The sequence below is a fragment of the Lissotriton helveticus genome, chromosome 5_1 (assembly GCF_964261635.1).
Source record: "Lissotriton helveticus chromosome 5_1, aLisHel1.1, whole genome shotgun sequence".
Taxonomy (NCBI): Eukaryota; Metazoa; Chordata; class Amphibia; order Caudata; family Salamandridae; genus Lissotriton; species Lissotriton helveticus.
Genome location: NC_136065.1, coordinates 48,179,890 through 48,195,395, shown reverse-complemented (window position 1 = coordinate 48,195,395; position 15,506 = coordinate 48,179,890). Strand labels below are relative to the sequence as shown.

At 39.2% G+C, this 15,506-nt stretch overlaps 1 protein-coding gene across 1 annotated transcript in view; it reads left to right on the top strand.

Moving 5' to 3' along the window:
• The window catches only part of LOC144754118 (butyrophilin subfamily 3 member A3-like), a 602,932-nt gene that overhangs the window by 207,402 nt on the left and 380,024 nt on the right, over nt 1-15,506 (top strand). Inside the window, exons 8-9 of the mRNA XM_078641685.1 lie at nt 5,881-5,901; nt 8,798-8,818. Of these exons, the coding sequence (XP_078497811.1) occupies nt 5,881-5,901; nt 8,798-8,818 (42 nt within the window). The remainder of the gene's footprint in view (nt 1-5,880; nt 5,902-8,797; nt 8,819-15,506) is intronic.

Here is a 15,506-nt window from a genome sequence, read left to right as displayed (position 1 = left end):
TTTAACATATCTATTTTTGGGACTCTGAAGCCTGTGCTGCACTGGGCATGTGCCGAATATCCGGTTGCTTCAAATTGCCATTCAATCCCACTTAAGATTGCTCTTGTCTGCTAATTAAAAAATATTATAAACATGTGCTTCATGTAGTTACATCTGCTTTGGAAATACAGCATTGTCTAGTAATGTTTTGAAACGGCAGTGATTTTTTTTTACCCCCTCTAGACCCGCCCCCAATGACCCCACCACCAAATGACCCCGCCCCCACCGGCCCTCAGCCACAAACCCCACTGTAAATTCGGCCCCCGAGAGAAAGTTTGTGAGTACCCATGCCCTAAGGGCATGTATGCGTGTCACATGGCACTTTGAAAAAAGCAAAAATTTGCATTTTTCAAGGAATTCGCAAATTACCACCAACTTGAAGTTGGTGGTAATTTGCGATTCCTTAAGGACAATTTGCATTTTTTTTTTGCTTCATACATTGCATTTAAAGAATCACAAAATTTGTTATTCATTAAATGCAATTGCAAAATAAGGAATCGCAAATTTTACGATTCCTTGTTTTACACCAGATTTTCCTTAATACATACCATTTTGCAAATTCGCAAACGCCGAAATTCTGCTAAGTTCGGCGTATGCGAATGCAAATTTGCTAGATACATATGGCCCTATGCCTTTTATCCATGTGTTTTGAAAACCTGCAAACTGCACATCTTTTACTGTCAGCCTTGCTTCTCGTAAGCAACTAAATACAAAGTGTATGTTTACGCACCGCTTTCTGGTTTTCAAAACACATAATTACTACGCAGATAGCTGAAACTCTCGCAAATGCGATACCTATTGCATTGGAAATGCTTGTTTTCTTTGAAGCAGGTGATCTCTGCAGTCTATTCGGTGAACAAAAGCCGAAAGAAAGAGGGTGCAGCTGGCAACCAAGACAACAAGCACAACATGTGAGTCACATCTGTAACTTATGTTCTAGCCCAACGTAAGAAATATGAATATGGCTTGGCAAATAACTAACCTACTTGCGGTGTTCATATTTAACCTGGGATTTATTGTGAGATTTTAAATTATTACACATTGTATCCTCACTACAAACTGCAAGATAAATAATCGTACAATCATGGGCAAAAATTTGGTACAACATCAGAATCGTACAATCATGGGCAAAAATTTGGTACAACATCAGAAAGAAACTGGGTCTCTCATATTATTCCAACTACGCCCCCATTTGGGATTCACCAGGATTACCACTTTGTCTGAGGGATAGTCTTTCCACCATAATTGAACAAACAGGTATTATAAGATGGGGTCAACTACTCAAAGAAGGCAGCCTTATAGCTTGGGATGAGTTATACGAACTGGTTGGTTTAGGACTGTCAAGATTTAAATATATTCAACTAAATAGTTGGGTGAGATCTCAGACTCGCACTGATGCGAACCTAGGGAAAACAAGCTTAACAGAACAAAAGTAGGTGGAAAGAGCTATGGGGGAAAGAAGGTAACTACCTGGTATTGGCAGTTGTTGGAGGAAATTGATGGGGAATTTCAGCTCCCAGACGATCTATGGAGAACGGCAATTGGTACCCCATGTGAGGAAAGATGGCAAAACTCTTTTTCTCTACTATACAAAACAGTAAAGCCTTCATGGCTGAGACAAAACCATCTATTCTCTATACATCGTTCATATATAACCCCACTAAAACTATCTAAATTCTTACCAAATAAAAAATGCCACAAATGCAATTGGCCAGGGGCCTGTGACATACATATGTTTTTTGAATGTCCAGACATCCAAAAATTCTGGATCGATGTGAAGGAAACATTAAATTCTATCCTAAATACATCTTTAGAAATAACCCTTTCTCTCGTCATTTTTGGATTGGAAGATAACATCAAAGGATTGGCAAGGTCCTTTCTCTTCTACGCAATTTTGCTGGCTAGAAGACAGATTTGTATAAATTGGGTAAGAAAACACCCCCATTACACTCTCGGTGGCTTTCCTCCTTATATGAAACATCTAAAATGGACCTTAAAAGAACAACTAGTAAGAGGCACATGGCTTTTTGGAACCTTTTAATTAACTGGAGATAAACCCGGGTTTTTTTTTTTTCTTTTTTCCCCCCGGGTCCAATGATTATGCCTCTTATACTCCTGGACCAGGGTCAGTCAAGTCGTGTTAAAGGTCCTACAGGTTGAAAGATACCTAGATTGAGTAAAAAGCATCTATAATTCTTCTTATGGGACATCTCTACTACCAATATATCAAATCGCGTCTACAAGCCGCGCAAGGTGGTTGGTATGCTCCCTATTGAAGGAAAGGCAAATGAGGACACAAAAAAAACCCAAAAAAAACTGCAAGATAAATGATTAAATCGCAATATTATAAAACACCCAAAGTCACTAGATAATACGCTTATCTTCAAGGAAGATAACGTAAAAAATATATTGTGGCATATGCAAAATTGAAAAATATAATCTAGAGCTTATGAGTGTCTCTCTTTGGGCACAGAACATTCTATGTGTGAATTTACACCTGTGTAGAGCTAGGCCAATTTATACCGCTTACTGCCGAACTATTTGTAAAAAAGAAAACTTTATCATTAATAAAGTGTAAGACACTCTGAATGCTGAATTTCATTCAAAGAAAAGAGTGTGAGCTAATCATATTTTTCTCTTGCTCAAATTGCATGAAGCCGGCCATGTCAGAGCTGCTACCTCTTAGCTCTCATACTATATACATTTTTAGGTCAAGCCTCAACAGCGCTTGTGCTTTCTGTAAGACCTGTTGTAATCTCTTCTGTAGGCTTTTGGCACACCCATAATTACCATTCATTTGTTGATGGGCTATTCAGATGCACTGTGATGTCAGTCTGAAAGATTGTATACTGGCAAATAATCCCTTTCTTGTTGTAGCACTTATGGGGAGCACAGCCACACTCAAGGCGTCAGTGCATTTATTTAGAGATTTTTTGTTCGGGGTAGGGCCCCAGGGCTCAGTATACAATACTTAGAGGCTGACTTTTTCCCCTTGCCACAGCTTCATTGCCTGCAGGCTAACAATATTCTTCCCAACACAAGATCAAATAATCAGGTCCACTGTCATTACTCATGTGGATTTACTTAGTCTCTTGTGCACAACACACCCATGCACACCAGCAGCACTGCACAGGCTGCATTTAGTGTCTGCCTGGAGAGGCTTTGCAGTAGCTACTATGCTAAGATTGGGGCCACAAACTCCCACAGTGTCCCTCTGCACCAGTACACCAGGACTGGAGTCACTTCCCACGCCTGTCAATGGAAGATGCCAGGTTTTGAGCCACAGTTGGGCACAGATCATGCTCTCCCCACCGTTGCCGTATAAAGAGCAGAGGTTCAGAGTAGAACAATCAATTTTGTTAGCATTATTGCACAATCAATCATCAACAGAGTATATCATTAAGAATAAAAACAACTGGACCCATTCATACATTTTGAAGTATGTTGTTTATATTAACAGCGTCAAAGGAATATTCAAACAAGTTATTTGTGTGCATATAGTAAAAGAAAATTAAATTTTCAATGCCAATAGCTCCAACTCAAACAAATGTGAGACCTACAGCATTTCCAATGCTTGTTGTTTAATGTTAAAGCAAAACAAGCAAGAATCTTAGGTAGCCTGGCCTATCTTGCTGTTACCTTACTCTTTAATCAGGTGTCTGAGTATAAGTTTATTACAGTGTTTAGTAGGGGCGGTGGAATTCCCTACTGGGCCAATCTGGCCCACAGATGGCCTCTGACATTAAGAAATATTGTAAAACCATTGAGTGTGGCATATTAACATGAATAATGGTGATATAAAATTAAAAGATAATGTGTATGTAGAGTTATAAGTAAAAGGCCTGTTTTAAATTTCTGTGGAGCCGTTGTTGTTAGCTTACCTTACTCCATGTTTAAGAGGGATGCTATGTTACATTTGAAATTATGTGCCACATCTTTTTCAGGCAAAATGAAGTTAAGATAAGCTGTTTTGATGTTTAATTATGTAATTAAAGGTGATTCTTTCGAGTTAGAAAAGTATGGCGTGTCATGTTCATGTATGACATGGAGTTTACCTTACACTGGAACAAATATTTCCTCTCCAAACTTGATGAATAATAGCATTTCTTACTAACCTAAAATGTATTCTCCCAAAACTCAGATCATGGCACTGAGAAACTAGGAGAGACTCACTATTTAATGCTCCAGCAAATTTAGCATATCACCTTAAAAATTCATGAGGGAATTAGTACGATAAGGACTCAACATCGATGTTAGAATTATTCTTGCTGTTTTCTCTCATCATGACAATATTTACTACATTTATTTTTATAGTCTGTGTTGTTAACATTCAGATTTGATGTACTGAGTTACAGGTTTAAAATAAATATTTTTAAATACATGTCCTGTTGCTTAGTGGTGTTGAGTGTGCTATTCATCATTGAAGAGGAGCGGTTGGAGTACACTGTGTCCCTGAACTATCAGATATTGTAATGATTTTGCCTTCCCCCATCTCGAGGATGGCATAATCAGAAACCCCAATTGGATTTCTTCCATTATCTATTGGATAATGTTGCTGTGTTTATCAGCTAGCCTGATACCTAGTAGCTGAGGATTTATATTTTTATCGTGACTTTAATTTTAACATTTCTTTTCAGTTCATGTAAGATGGATAAGATCCTAGGGGCCGATTACGTTACAGTCCGTAAAGGCTCTGACCGACGGTCAGAACCTTCAGGGAAGCATCGTAACCCCTTAGTTTACCTTCTGACCGCCTAATTACAACCTAGGTGGTCGGAAAGTAAACCAGCTGTTTGGCCAGTCGAAACCAGCTCGTAATCCCCAAGGGCGGGCCTACCGGCCGTTTGGATTACAATCCACAGTTCAGTTTTCGGCATGGTTTCCATGGGGGCCTGCCCAACATTGAAACCATGTCGGAAAGCGTGTTTGGAGGCCCCAGCACGGCCCCCTTGTACGTACTGCCTTCAGTTGGGGTCCGAATAGGCACCAATGGTGCCCTCTATTATGACCTGCACCTTGTGGTAGGCACCTTGTGGTGCCTGCCACAGGGTGCAGGGATGAACAACACCTCACTTTTCTCAATGGGAGCTTCTGTACAGCCGGTTTACACCAAAAAGAGGGAAGGGAGTATGTGACCGAACAGTGTTTGGTCGCATTGTAATTAAACGATCGGGACTGCCAACCGGAAGTCGGTCGCTCCCAGGAGTGAGATGGTGTTGGTCCGACATCATAATGGTCCATTAGTGCAGGATTCGTACAAAGGTAGGTGGCTAAACAGCATCCATGTATTTTTCTTCATTGAGAAGGATCTGAAACATTGGCCACAAGTTATACCTTATTGCTGCTGATGTGAGTGGACATAAGCATTATCTAAGGCTTCGGCATATATAAGAAATAAATAGAAGAATGAGGCCGAGACAAATATATCATGAAGGGATGGTCCAGTGGTAATGATTTCAAGTAGTAATACGGGACTTTATTTAAAAATATCTTATATGCATCACATTATGATGGCATCATGTAAGCTGAATGTGCGCACAGGCGCAAACTTTATACACAGCTGCTAAGATGGTGCACATGGTTGTAGGTCTTGTAATGTTCCAAATGCAGATTAATTTGTTCTGTTCAATCCTGACTGTTGAATGCTCATTGTGGTGGGACATTTGCAATCTTATCATTTTTAACATCATACCAGTAATTTTTGTTAATTGCTTGAATTTAGAGAATTTCACCCGACCACAGTTGCAGTATTATTGAACAACTCTTGAAAGTTTGCTTGTAAATTTTTAGTAATGGAGTATTACATTTGCGCAAGTAACACATTTGTTTTCCCCATTTCAGACACTCTTCAGAAAGAAAAAGGTATGTGAAATTACATTGAAAATAATGTGAGGGCAAGGACAAATCTAGTTAAGATAGAGTACATCTGTTGAACAACTTGTCTGCAGATCCTTACTGCCTGTCTTGCACCATTGGCTTTCAATGAAGTTGAGAATTATATTTTGCTCCACACGGACTATTAGCTGAACTGTGTTTCCTTTATACAAAACCATAAGTCCACTACTCAATGAGCAAAGCAAGTCCGACGTTGCACCGCAACACTAAACACAAAGAAACACACATGGATTTTACTCAATTTAGACTCTTCAACTCCGTCTTGAAAATATTCATAAATTACTATTTTCAAATTCATAAATCATTTGTTATTTAAGCAGACATATCTAAAGAAATAATTTCCAAATGATATTATATCTAAAGAAATAGTTTCCAAATGATAGCTGTTTTTTTACATCGTTTTGAGGTTTACCATATCTGAACATTTTGTTTGCTACATATATTAGAAACCTTTTTATAAACTACATTTAATTTATTACTAATCTAGACCCCCTTAACTATTATAGTGCAAGGCAGCTTGATGTCATATACATCAAAAAACCATGCCAATATGCGAAGGGCTCTAGAAAAGTATTGAATATTAGATCTTTTAAATATGTGTTTTTATGTTTGTATTGTTTGTACTTTTATGATATGCAAATATCGAATAAAGTAGTACAACAACAACAACAACAACTCTAGAAAAGTATATTAATTGTAAATGTGTTAGGTCAGTTTGAAATAAACTATATATGACTATATGAACAGAAATATCTTATGTATATCACATCTTCAGAAGTTTTGCAAAAAGTAATACGAATATTTAGAAAATCCTCCCAGATATATTATACTACCCTTTCTGAGTTTTCTTTGTCTGTCTAGTTTCCACAGTAGGCAATGTAAAATAAATTGCACATCCTCAAAGAAAGATTAAGTTAGTCTTCTCTATAGATTCTCTGATAGGTGATTTAATTAAAGCAAGAGGTAAGTTTATAAATTAAGCAATAATAGACGTATCTGCTGGAAAAGCTAATTAAATGATGCCCCTCGCTTTGGTGTCTGCAAAAACCCTCTCCTATTATTTGCAGACGACACCCTTTAGATCTCAAAAACTGCTAGTGGGCTCCAATGTTTGGTGAATACATTTGAAGACTTTTGCACTAAACTGGAGCTTGTAATAAACCATTTTATGACATAGGTTATGGCCTTTAGCCCTCACAAAACATTTAGGTGTTCGATAATGCTCAAGAGGTTAACCTCTGGATAGGGTATGTGAGTTTGACTCTTTGGGGGTTAGGTTAACCAGATCTGTTATGGCACTACAGGTTGAGAAGAGCAGCCTAAATTTAGCTCAGTACTCTGCTGCAATTGTAAGACATCATAGGATTTCCCGGAACAGGTATATTTCTCCTGCACTTAAGGTGTACAGAGCTAAGGCAGAGGGCAGTGCCTTGTGTGGTGCCGAAGTATGGGCTGCTTAGAATATGACTAAATGTGCAGTAGCAGAGAATACATTCTTGAGAGCCCTGCCTGACCCACCTAATAATACTCCGCTAATGCCACTAAGACAAGATATTGGTCTCAATTCAATGACACCTGAGGGCCAATTGAGGCTGCTACTTTATTAAAGAAGGTTGAAACACTCTGCAGATCTGTACGACCATCGTAGAGTCTTTTATTTTTTTCTAGAGATTTATATAGCACAACCCTGACCCGAATCGGGTATCAGAGTGCTTTACATAGTACCAGTTGCATTACATGAGGACATATTCATTTTTATTAGACACAGGGAGATTAGGTGATTTGCCCAGAATCACAGGATGTTCAGCGTCATTACCGAGCCTCAAACCAGGTTACCCAGATTCGAGGTCGACCGCCCTAGCCGTTAGGCTAACTTCTCTCCCTGAGTCTTGAAGGACATAGTATCACTGAACAGTTGGCGTAAATGAAGTGGTTATCTTACATCCAAAACCTGCTAGTACAAGTCAGTTTAGGGGTCTCCTCAGCATCAACAACCTACCTATCCAACACTACACTTAAGGATGCATTATGGTACCATGTATACTTGATCGAATTCCAGAATGTATCCGAAGGGTTACTTACTTCCCTTTTTTCCATTTTAACATTGATTTTCAATTTGAACCCTTCTTGCATTCTATTAATCCATTAGCTGCAAAGTCCCTTTACCTTAAGTTTCTCTATGGCACTTTACCATTAATGTCTTTACTAGCAAAGTGGAACCGTTTGCCTCCAATAAGCACTGTATGTCCAGTTTACCAACAGTCAGAGGAATCACTAGAGCGCGTTATTTTCTTCTGTGCTGGTTATACCTGCCCATGAAAACATGGCTCATCCCTTCATATAAGCAATTTGGATGCCACCAATGAGAGGTTGCCAGATGGTTCCTCCGTACAGTACCTTCCTTGGAGATGGTTCCTCAGGTGCAGGGCGCTGGAGTCATTGGCAAGACTAGCTAACGCATTATTCCCTCTTTGTCTCAGGCTCCCAGTACCTATGTGTTTGTTATATGACGCTTACCTTTGGTGTCCTATATTTGTTGTATTTTATCTATATCTCTTTTCAAATGCCCATTGTAACTAATAATAAAGTATTTATTGTCAGGTTCTCTTGGGGATTTTGACACTTTGATTTATTACAATATAAAGTTACACTCACATCAATCATTGAAATTTTCTAATGGCATGACACGGCGCCGTGTACTGAATTGAGTTTGTCTGTCTCTAGTTTTAAATATGTAATGTATATATTTAGTATATATTTATGTACTTTTATGGTTGAAAACATTGAATAAAGAGTTTGATGAAATATTTTACGCATCTTGAAAACAAGATAAATTGAGCGTTCTCTATATTTTCTCTGATAGGTGATTTAATTAAAGCAAGAGGTAAGTTTATAAATTGAGATACAATAAATAGATCTTATGTAAAAGCAAATATGAGTGAGCTCTTATTAATTTGTTTTTGTGTACACAGACCATCTCCAAAAAGAAAAAGGTGAGTGGGATGCTCTTTCTATTAATATTGAGGCATTGGATGCTTTATAATGTCTTCAAGTGGTATTTTACTGTCACTGTACAGAGTTGTTCATCTATGCGAGTTCATGCTTGGAAATAGTTTTTGTGGCATCATAATCAGGAAACTTAGTGGCTTCTTGCCTAAATCTCACACATTTTGAAAGCCTTCTATTCCTCGATGCTCTGATTCTGGAATTTCGTCTAGAGAGACATTAACAGATGCTGAAACGAGTACTGTAATGAAAGAATGGATTGCGAGAGCTGAGGAATACAATACAGATTCTCTCTTCTCTTGATTGATTTCATGCTAAGAGTGATAGGGTACCAATGGTACATTACTTTCCCCTCCTGTCTTAACACCATTGAGATGTATTGACCTCACTAGATTTGCCCTACTGTTTTTGTAATGCTTTTGATCAGACCATTCTTAAATTTCATATTGGTTTAACTGGGCATAACTAACTAGTGTATCATAAAAAGGCCTATAAATATTAAACTTTAAAATTTAGTCATATGTACAGTACTTATGATGTCATGACTCAATTAACTATTCCTTTAAGCTCGTCACTTTAGGAGTAACCATTTTCCATTGGTATTAATATAGTCCCATTTTGTAAAGTGCAAGAGGATTGTGCAAATCTGCCATTGCCTAACTGTTTTCAGCTACTAGCTGTACACCAAGATTTCTTCCAATCCTGCCTTCTGATTATATGGGCCCCCTTCCACTGTGTGGATGTCTCGTCTATGTATCTAATAATAAGCATTTACATGCCCTCGTAAACATGGCAATATCAGGCTTATTATGCAACATCTTTCTGGCCGCCTCGAGGATGCAGCAGGACACAGGGAGGTGCGTAACAGTTTAATTGAACAGATCATAATACAAGCAGTGTAGGTGTCAATGATTTATTAAGCACTTGTCAGTATAGGGGCTGTAAAGGTTTGTTTTTTTATAAGGAGGGAGGTGATATACATTTACAGTTTATGCTATTTAGGCAGCCCGGATTTACGTCACTCCATTCTTTAGTTTCATGCTCAGGGCTGCTTTTAGAGTGGTTTCTCCTTTGTACAGTCAATTTGTACAAATTGGATTGAAACAAGGGTGAGGGCAAGCACAAATCTGCTTAATGTGAAGTACTTGTGTTAAACAACTTGTCTGATGATTTTAACTGCCTGTCTTGCATCATTGGCTTATGATGATGTTAGGAAGAATATTTTGCTCTATAAAGGCAGACTAAGGGCCAGATGTACAAAGCTTTTTTGCCATCGTAAACTATCTGATTCACAAAATGTGGCCTTTGCAACCAGAACAAAGCTTTTTACAGTGTAGTATAGGCGAATTGTGATTCCAAATACCAAATCTAATGGTAGGTATTGATGTTTTGCGCCTAATTCCAGTCACTAAACAGTAATACTTTACTCTCAGTTTAAAACTGGTAGTAATCCATTGACATAGGGGAAAGGGTCCCTAGGGAAACCATTCCCCTTTGAGCATGTTAAAAAAATATTTTTTAAGAGCAGGCAATGGTACCACGGACAGCAAACTTTAATTTTTTTCTTTAGCATGCCTCCCATTTTCCTTAAAGGGAAATGGGCTGCAATAAAAAAAATCATTGCTCTATTAAAAAGCATTTACAGACAATGTGGCCAGCTGACCTCAGCTATGATTCCTAATGGCTCAAATTGCGACGTACCACATTAATATGCATGTAGTAGTTCTCCTTGTGACCCTTTAGTAATCGCTAATGAAATTCGAATGAGGTTCATACATTAGGAATTCTGATTTCCTATTTGTGATTAGGAGACAATTGTAAATAGGAAATCGTTATTTCTAATGTTTGCACATTTGGCTCTATTTCTCCTTTACACAAAAACAGAGGATCCCTACACAATGAGCAAAGCAATGCCCACTGTGTACAGCAACACAAAAAACCTAGATGCACACCAAGGGATTTCACTCAAATTAGACTTCTCAACTCCATCTTGAAAATCTTCAGAAATGTCCATATACAATTCATAACCTATTGTTGGCTATCTGAGCAGACATATCAAAAGAAAACATTTCTAAATTATGGTTGGATGTTTTAAATAGTTTTGAGGTTTACAAATCTGAACATATTGTTTGTTACATACATTTCAAGCCTTTTTGTAATCTGCATTGAATTTATTACTAATTTACAGACCCCTAACCATTATGGTGCAAGGCAACTTGATGTCATTTACTTTTTAAAAAATGCCAATTATTGAGAGATTTTAAAAACGTATAATAATTGTGAATGTGAATGTGGTCGGTCAGTTTGAAACGCATAAATTATCTATTGCTATGAGAAAAGAAATATCTTATGACTATCACATTTCAGACGTTTTGCAAAAATGAATAGGAATATTAAGAAAATCCACCTAGACAGCTGATACAACCCTTTATCTGTCTACTTTCACCAGTAGGCAATGTTACATCCTCAAAGCAAGAATAAATTATTCTTCTATATATCATCTTGATAGGTAATTAAAGCAAGAGGTAAGGTATACATTGAGCAATATTAGATGGAACTTATATAAAAGCAACTTCTAGTGAGCTCATATTTGTTTTTGTCTACACAGCAAAGTTGTGATGGTATTTCACCTAATACAGTGGCATTAGATGCTTTAAAATCTCTTTAATTGGTATTTTGCTGTCACTGTCCACAGTAGATCTTCTTCATAGTTCAAACTTGGAAATAGTTTTTGTGCTTCACAATCAGGAAATGGGGGATCAGCGTTAAGGTGGGTGTAGGGGAAGCGCAGCAAATACATCTGGTGGCTGAATTGAACAATGTAATACCATAAAACCTGGGATTATTCCCAGCTTCCCCACTTTACCACAATTTACTAAAATTTCAACATTTTTGGCTTTTTTCAGTCTTTGTTATTTTTTTTCATAGAAAGCGGGAAGTTTTAGAGCTGCGAAAAAATACTAGAAATGTTCTCACCGTATGCACCTACTGTCTAGGATTGTATCAAAATGTTACCAATATAATATCACTATGATGATCGAGTTGGTGCATTTGCAACAATGATCATTTGTCTTATTTTTATATAATCCTCAATCAAATACTATAAAAAGCAGATATCAGATTTTAGCTAAATAATAGCTTCACTCCAGGGATATTGAGACAGAGGTCATGGAGGCTGGTAGCAGAAACCTCAGTCAGAGGCAACCGCGGTGACAAGTGACATTCAGCCAGTTGCTGTTTATGTTCTAGCTTCTGCTGCAATTCTGAGGGGGGCCAGCCCAGACGGCGTATAATATTAGCACATATGGCAGGGCTCAGAATACCTGGACCTTTGAGTTGTTTTTCATGACACACTCAAAAAAACAATTACTACAGTATAAGGCAAACGTTTGTTGTAATATTGCGTACTTCCTTTATGTGAAATGGGTATCCCCCATTCACTATAGCTCTTTGGAGTTTCACTTATAATAGGGCATAAAAAGAATTCCCCCTTCTGTGATTTCTAAGTTTTGGATCCCATGTTTATTTAACCTGTTCAATACAAATGACACAACCTCTTGCAATAGGTATAAATTATAGGGTACAAGTTACAAAACATCTTGTTAACAGTGACGTCCTTTAAAGAGGGCTTACGTATCATTCATTTTCTATAATAGAAAGTGAGAAGTATTTGATATGTCTAAAAATATTAGAAATGCTTGTACCATAATTACCTGCTGTGAAGGATTGTTTATAAATGTTAACAGTATCACTATGATAAAGGAATTGGCACATTCGCTGCTTGATTGTCTTGTCCTATTCTTACTTTAAAGTCTGAATAAAAAGTACAATAAGATAAAATCGGAAGTATGGTGATAAAGAAACTGAGATATAGGATCATGCATAAAGAGCGCCTTCGAGCCTTGGCTATCGAGGCAAATGTTATGTGGCAGTGAGTCGATGTCGCCTTCAGCTGGTGACAGTTTATGTTCCAGTCTTGCACACACTGCTAAGCTGTGATAGAAAATACCTAACTTTCTATTCCATACCGAAATCACAGGTATGTTGTGTGAAGCATCTTAGAAACCCAAGAGCAGTCTTGCTATGTAGTGCTTTAGCGAAGTTTGCATATCACCTCTAAAAAGCATGAGGGACTCAATAACGTTATTAGAAATTTTCTTGCAGTTTTCTCTGACTATGACATGCTTCACTGCATTTATTTTTATATTCTGTGTTTTATGTACTAGGTAAGTAGTTTAAAATAAATATTTTAAAAACTATGTTTCTTAATGGTTTTGAATGTGTTATTCATCAATGGAAGAGGGGTTGTAATTCCACTGTGTCCCTGAACTCAACTTATCTTAATCACAAAACCCTCCCTATGTAGTCTTGCTCACAGGGTTATGTATAGGTTACAGTGCAACTGGACATATAGTTCATTCTGACACATTGACTAAGTCTTTGCACCTTGGGGTGATACATTCGACCCCTGTAACTCTGGTGTAGAAGAGATGCCATGGAGAATGCTATATCGCTAAGGAACGTATCAGATATTGTAACGATCTGGTGCTCCTCCATATCTAGGGTGGTATAATCAGACACCCAAATCTGACTTTTTCCTCTGGGTATTGGCTAATGTTTGTAGGGCCAATTCACAAACAGCCTTTACATTCGTGGCAGGGGTCCCGCAGTTGTGGCAGGTTCCCGTACTTGTGGCGGGGGACCTGCACTCCTGGTTGAACTTCCACAATGAGTAATGGCAGTGTAAAGTTTCTGACCTGAGCGTAGGCCCCCGCCACGTCTGTGGGCCTCTGCCAAAAGTGTGGGGGTCATTGTGAATTAAGCCCTGTGTATTTATTGGCTAACCTGATGCCTAGTAGCACAGGATTTACATGTTTATCCCAGCTTTAATAGTAGGATTTGTATACAGTTCAAGCCAGAACAATAGCATCTCAGGCCCAGTTTTACAAACATTGTGCGCAGTGTTTGTGTCATAAAATCGAACCAGACCAGAGCAAAGTTGTCTTTTTTGTTATTTACTTTCCAGCACAAAACTTGTTTTGCACTGGAAAGTTGCCTAAAAGTAACACAAAGCAGAACTAAGCGCCGCTTTGCGTTACTTACCTTCAAGGAGGAGTTACATGGGTGGTACATAGGCAGTCCCGTGCAACCATCCATGCTTTTTGATGCAAAACCCTATGTTCGAGGCATATGGGCTGCAGATGGTACATTTATGAATAGATCGCCATCTGGTGTTGGGCTCGGATTATTGCACTTGTTTTTCTCTTGGAGAAGTCTTTGTCGTCACGAGATCGATGACTCCTCCTTTGGGTGCTAGTGCGCATGGACATCGGCTCCATCCTTAGATTGTTTTTTTCTGCCATCGGGTTCGGATGAGGATCGAAGCGCTCCGGATCGACTTCGACAAAAAAAGTTCTATTCGGCGCGTATTCCCTTTCCAATTTGACGGTATTGTTATCGAACGCGACTACACTTCCATTTCGACGCGTTTCGACGTCAACAACAAGATTTCCAACTGCTACGTCGACGAGACCAGGAGGCCCATCTCGACGTAGTCCAGACGGAGTCCATGGAAAGGACTCCATTCAAAAAATGTCCAACGTGTGGGCTAAGTTCCCACACAAGGACCTACACGAGGTGTGCAACCTCTGCTTGTCCCCTGAACACGAATCCAGGGACTGTGAAGCCTGCGCGGCATTCTCCTCCAAGTCGACGATTAGAAACCGTCGAGCCCAAAGACACGAGGTATCGAGAATGCAGTCACAGGCAATCCCGGAGCTGTTCGAGGACCAGCACCCGGAAGAGGAGGAAGAAGAAGAGGACGAGGCGGGGTCAGAAGCGGACGAGTCCGACGTCGAGGAAATCGACGTCCATCAAACCCTAGAGTGACAGCGTCCCTTTACCAAAGAACCGACCCCGCACGGTGTCGACCCCGCCTCCGAGCCCGGTCAGACAACCGAAAAAAGTTTCCGACGCCTCGCCTTCGGGCCCGGCAACGAAACCGAAACCGAAACACTTGGTCTCCCACCATGGTGGATCCGAAAAGAGGCCCACCTCGACATCGACACCGAAGCTCCATACAAAGGAAAGCTCGTAGTCGAAACATTCCATGTCGACACCGAAACATGTTTCGACGTCGAAGACATCCTCGACACCGAAAATATCGGATTCGAATAAACTTTCGGTGCCGAAAACACAAATGGACAGTCAGAAGAAAAAGCACCTTTCGGAACCAAAAACTTCGGTACCGACACAGGAGCATCAAACAGATCCCAAACAAAAGACTTTGTTTATTGATCCACAAACTGGCAAGGTAGTGACAGAACTATCTAAAAAGAGGAAGAATGAACAGTTGGACGACAAAACTCCTCCTACTAAGAAGAGAACAACGGGGACAAATACAACTCCTCCCCCTTCAACACAAACTAGAAACACACCCTCTTCTCCTCTTCCTCACACTCTGCCAACTACTCCTTTCACACCATGCCCATCTACACCTATAACAGATTTAGAAAGTGACACAGGAGAGGGGGAACATCCTAGGGATGATGAAGACACAGTCCCAG